Source organism: Phocoena sinus, chromosome 10, assembly GCF_008692025.1.
Source record: "Phocoena sinus isolate mPhoSin1 chromosome 10, mPhoSin1.pri, whole genome shotgun sequence".
NCBI lineage: Eukaryota > Metazoa > Chordata > Mammalia > Artiodactyla > Phocoenidae > Phocoena > Phocoena sinus.
In genome coordinates, this window is record NC_045772.1 from 76595957 (window position 1) to 76601956 (window position 6000).

General features: G+C 41.9%; 1 protein-coding gene across 4 annotated transcripts in view; it reads right to left on the reverse strand.

The window, feature by feature from the left end:
- BICD1 (BICD cargo adaptor 1) overlaps positions 1 to 5733 on the reverse strand; it is a 213136-nt gene extending 207403 nt beyond the window's left edge. The window contains exon 1 of one of the 4 annotated variants that reach the window (XM_032646745.1): positions 4864 to 5733. In XM_032646745.1, coding sequence (XP_032502636.1) covers positions 4864 to 5076 — 213 coding nt within the window. In that variant the 5' untranslated portion in view covers positions 5077 to 5733. Of the gene's footprint in view, positions 1 to 2103; positions 2198 to 4863 lie in introns of those variants that run through there. The other 3 variants (XM_032646742.1, XM_032646743.1, XM_032646744.1) reach the window with 3 other exon arrangements.
- Between the last annotated feature and the right edge of the window lie 267 nt (positions 5734 to 6000).

A 6000-nucleotide genomic window follows, 5' to 3' on the forward strand; every position in this document is an offset into this window, starting at 1 on the left:
GCCTTGAGAAAGATCCATAGCCTCTCTAAGACCAAGTTTTCTCTTCTGTATGATGCAAGCCATATCTACCTTGTAAAAGGATTGCTATAAGAATTACCGATAAGGCATGCAAAGTGCCTAGTCCTAAGTGGGGCTGTATACATAGTTCAATGCTTTATTACTTTAATTATTTTCTTATCTGTAAAAAAAGGCAATAAGCCTCTGAGTTACTTTGAAGATTAAATGAGATAAAATGTAAGGCACCAAACACAGTTACTGTTTCCTTTCATTTCCTTTTAATGGTTCCCCATCCCTAAAACAAAATACGGCCACTGCCACTTTCCCAATTTCATCTCCTGCTACTTCTCCTTTAGCATAACGAATTTTTTTTTGTATGTTTTTTTTTGGCCATGCCATGCGGCATGTGGGATCTTCCCCAACCAGGGATCAAACCTGTGTCCCCTGCATTTGGGAGCACAGTCTTAATCACTGGAGAGCCGGGGAAGTCTAGCATAATGAATTAGGTGCACAGTCAGACTATGCACCTCTTCATGCCCTTCTCTCCTTCAAAGCCATGTTTACAGGTAAAATCTTAGGTGTAAGAAAGCCTTTTCGATATATTTCAACATGCAAGTTAATTATCATATTTTCAAATTTGGAATGCAATATCCATAAAGTACAAGTATATTTATTGGGAAGATAGGGAAGAATATTTGTAAGCATGAAATTCTGAAAAAAATCTTCAAACCATGGCTGCTGTACATGTTCATGCAAATATGATTAATGTGATGAGAGATTATAAAATCTTGCTAAATGGTATCTGAAAAATAACTTTGCCAGGGATGAAATCTTGAGTTGAAATAAAAAGGAAAAATGGTACAAGTTAGAGAAACTGGGTCAAAAAAAAATATGATTAAAGTGATTATGTTTGTTTGTTGAGGTTGCTTATAAACACTTTCCAAAAGTATACATTCATATACTTTAGATGTTTTAATTAATTTGATAATAAATGTGATAAGTATAACATGTCTTCTTTAAAAACAACAAGAGATAAAAATACTAGCTTAGATAAATAAACTCAATGTTAACTTTCTCTATGTTTATTCATAGACTGGAAAAGAAATATGGGGGGGTTCCCCATATGATTTTATGATTTAGAATTTACAAAGAGAAGAGAAACTAACAATCTGTCTAAGCATAAGAGGAAAAAAATTAGTTCTGTTTAAGGATGAATTCAGGTAAATGGCTTTTGTCAGGTCCCTAATGTGACAATCTCTAAAAGTATGTAAGTTCAGTGTTTATTTCTTGAATGATTTAACTATAGTCCTGAAAAAGCATCAGGTTGGCTCTAAGATGAAAAGCTGCTCTGTGTCCACAAAGTGCTTCCTCAGCAGCTGGTGTCTATCCTTAGTATCAGGTTGAGAAAATGAGCAAGGAAATGAGTTGAAGATTCTTAGTAGACAGTCCACTGTATCCCAGCTGCAAAACTTTTCTAAAGTTGTCACATGGACATGTTTTCTAAAATGTTACCAGGAATGCTGAATCATTTCTTTCTAAGGGGATCTTTTAAAACTTTCCTACATTCTCAATTTAAAACATTTTTAAAACACAACAAAACAAAAACCTTAAATTCTAGGTTTTTTTTTTTTAATGAATGTTTATTTTTAAGTTTCAAATTATTGTAGAGAAGACTCTTCTTCAAACACTATTTTGGCCTGGGTGACAGGAACAGTGCTGATTTACACATATCCCAAACATACAATCAGCCAGGCCCTGAACATAACTGGGCATGGGTGCCCCCCAGGCCACTGAAAAGCAATCATTATTCATGAAATCACAAAGCCGTGATTAAGTATTCTAGTGGACATGTGCTTTGTCCAGCTCCCCAAAGATAATGAAAAGGAGAACATTATGATGATGTCAGAAGTCATTCTTTTCACATCATTAGTACTTTCCTTTCAAGTGTGTTTTTTCAGAATTACAGTAGTCATGTAGGCACCGGGCAGAGCCCTAATGGTATGAGGCCAAGCCAAAGAGCAATCCAGACTTAGGTAAGAAAATAACTAGAAAAAAATTAATGAATTCATCATCTTGATTCTACACATCTTCAGCAATACTGCTCACCTGCATTATTGTCAGAGCTGTATACAGCCTGGGAAGGAGGGCAGCAGCATTGCTGGGTGCTGACTCGTGAAAACAACATGACCTTAGAGACAGCCGTGTCGCGACACTGCAAATTACTAACGTCCAGCTTGGACTTAGCACAGTATTTTTCTGTTGACATTCCCATAAACTGGTCCAATTACTTTTAAATGAATCATATCTGTTGAAACAGCCTGGAAATAAACCAAAGATTTTATACTTGGTTTTATAGTCTAGAGCAAGAACATCATTTCCTATATATACCTGCGAATGAACAAAACTTCCTTTTGAAAAATCAGAGCGCTAACAAAACGCGTTTTTCAAAAATGGCTTCTATATGATATCATCACTGCAATATCTTAGTTCGCACAATTATTTTGGATTTACTTTTCAAACAAGAAACATTACTGAGACTGATTTAGCTCATTTAAATAATACTCCCAACTAAAGTATACATCATGTTTAAAGGATCAAAATCACAGGTCTCACTATCAAATAATCAATATAATGATTTTTTTATTACCTTAAAATACATGTTTATATAACAGTAGAAGCCAGTTCATTGGGAACATAAAATTAAATTATATTTATGCCAAATGCAACTCAAAATACATATGTAAACAAGTATCATTTGGCGAAAATAATCCTGATAAACTTTTATTAACCTCCTGCTGTACAGAACAAAATACACCTCACTGTTTTACAGAAAAAAATTAAATTGGTATTTGCATTATTCTCTATTAAGAAAACACTGTTACACCATTCTTACGAAACATTTTTTGCCATTTTTCCTATTACTGCTGATGAAAGTAATACAGGTCGTGTTTAATACTAATCACTTCCTATACTCCTCAATTTTCTTAGTCTTTCTCTGACACTAACCAATATGCACTAGTGAATGCTTGATAAAGTATATCTTCTTCCAGTATAAATTTATTCTTTCATAAAATACTTATTGTATGCTCACTATGTGCTGGGCTTTGTGTTAAAGACTTTGGATGCAAAATAAATTAAGACAGATTCCTTGCCTTAAGAGCTCATGGTCTAGTAAAGGCAAAAGATAATTGCATTAAGGTTTACTATGCACGATGAATACAATGACACAGAAAAACCCTAGTAGGGTTGTTTGAATCAAGCAGGAAGGCCAGTTAACAGTTAAAGTCCATTTCATTAAATTAAGTCTACCATCTTTATCAAGGAGGTGGTAGCTAACACTGCCTGGTTTGCACTTCCTTGTCTTGGTAAAGCAGTGTTGATAAGTGTAGACAACATCAAAACATCTCTGAAAATTACCATCACCTTCCTGACTTCACAAGGTTTAGCATCACTGAATTTAAACATATCAGCTTAAGACCTAATCTAAGTTGGAAAATACCATTAAGTCCAGCTGTAGTTAACAGACGTGTGCATGGTAAATCAAAACAAAACAACAACAAAATGAACTAGAAATGTACAGCCTAACGCACAAAAAATCAGATTTCTAATTGGGGTTTTTACCATATGTTTATTTTCTGGCATCTAGGCATCAGAATAAAAATAAGACATACCTGAAACTATAAATGCTTACCATATTATGTACTAAATTAGAAGGCAAATTGATTAGATCTGTCATAAATCATGTTTTTTAAATGTAATAACACAAGACACCCCTTGAAAAACTGTTTGAGTACATAAGAATAAAAACGTGTATATAGCAAATTTTAAATGCCAATATGCACCTAAAAATAAAGACATGCCACATAGAAAAGCGGTGTGTACATTTACATTTATGCTACCCATAGTACCCCAGGAACTGGGTAAAAGAGACTGAGTTCCTTCAACAATATGTATATTCTTCTAAATTTTTGATATTCACTACTTATTTTCTTCTAATACATTAGCCAGTCTTTAAAAGAAGCCAAATACCAAAAGATCAAAGAGGACAAGTGTTATATATACATGGCCCATTTGTGACATTCTGGTTTTATACATACAGTCATTTCAAACAGAGGAGCCTTACGTGAAAGCACGGCTACCCACGCATCTGATATATACCATTCTTTCACACCATTTGTAGGGGAATTAAATTTTCCCTGTTCAGGGTGACCTTTTAAGACTTTGGGCATGGCCCACCCTCACTCAGAGGTGAAATCAAGGCAGCAGCAACACCCAGCAGTAGAGTTGTTTTTCTCCTGCTGCCAGATGACAAGAATAACTAAAGACAAGGAGAATGAAGATAGCTCAAGTCTTTGTCAAACGGGATTGGCAAGGAGTTCTCCTAATAACAGTTCCAATCTCCTCAAGGAGTGGTTATGCTCAGCAGAAGGCTGAGGTACCATAGGTTCTACAACCTGAAACCGTGGGTCCTCAACACAAACCCACTCATCGACTTTGTGGATTATGGGATTGTTACTGAAACCTGGACGTGATATAACAGCAGTTTTGAGAAGTTTGATTTACGCATTCCAGCCCAGCTGAATGTCGCCTTAGAGTGCTGAGGCTTGAGGACTCTTATGAATCTCCCTCTCGCACAGCCTGAACAGCCATCGCCTCCCAAATTCCAGCTTATACATTCATTTCCTGGGCAATTTCTCTCTTGGGGGTGAAACAATGGACTCTTTCAATCTTCTCTTATCTACAAAGAGCTCTAAGACAAAGAAACAGTCCTTTCAATAGCATCCTTTCCGACTTCTTTATAAATGATGGGTGGGAGTTGAGGGAGGGGGACCGGGCCGAGCAGGGAAGAGGTGACAGGTAACTCACCTCTTTCAGCTGCTCCAGCTCCTGTCTGAGGCTGTCATACTCAGCCTCCAGCTCGTCATACTGCTGTTTGAGGGTCAGCTTCTCTTCCAGTACCACCAGCCCGTACTCGGCCGCCTGGATCTTCTCGTGGGTCGTCTCCGTGAGCTCCTTGGTCAGCCTCTCTATCTCGGTCTTATAATGGTCCACAGTCTGCAATACCTCTTCCGCGGCCATAGCCCCGGCGGATGGAGGCAGGAGCGGGTAACGGGGTGTGGGAGATGGATGCAAAGCAGGCGGGGGAAGGGAAAAGGAACTAAGGAGGGAAGGATGAAAATGGAAAAGAAACGTGTGGCTGGATGTGCGAGCAGAGCAATGCCCCGGTTGCCCCTCCGGCAGCCGCGGTTACACCGCCTGAGAAACCGGCGAGAAATGCAACATGGAGAATGCAGGGGAGAGGATCAGAGGCGAGGCGGCAGCTGCTGCGGCATGTGTCCTCCGGGCCGGCCCCTGCGTGCGGTCAACAGCCGTGCGGCATGGCCAGGCTGCGGCGGCCGGAGGCTGCGAGGGGCTCCGATTCTGCTTATTCAGAGACGCACAGTCGCCATGTCTCCGGGCAGCGTCACTGCAGTCTCCTCGGGCCCCGCGCTCCGGCTCGCCGCGCCCGCCCGCTCCACCTGCTCCGTCCGGCCGCGCTGCAGCGGGTGCGGAATGATGCGGCGTCGGCCCTCTCCCTCCCTCCGCGCCTGGCCGGGGCTCCGAACGGGGGGCGGGGAGGCGGACGGAGTCGGCGCGGGGGGAGGGGCAGGAACCAGACGGAAACCTCCGGAGGCGCCTCCCGCCGGGCGGTACCGCGGGTGCGCGGGACCGATGCCTAGTCGGCCGGACGCGCGCGGGGAGCGGCCCCGCGCGCGGGGAGGGACCCCCAGCCAGGCCTGGCCCGGCCCGCCCTGCTCGCCGCCGGCAGGAATTCCTCCCAGGGCTTTGCCCGGGTGGGCGTCGAGGCCCCGGAGAATGGCTTAAGCGCCCGGCTCTCTCACTACGACGTGAGCCCAAGCTCAGGAAGCTGACTGGAATCGGCGCCTTGCTCAAAGAGAAGCAAACAGTAACTAACGCGCTCGGGGCCCGCGCATCCTCCTTCTCACCCCCTGGGCTCGCGGC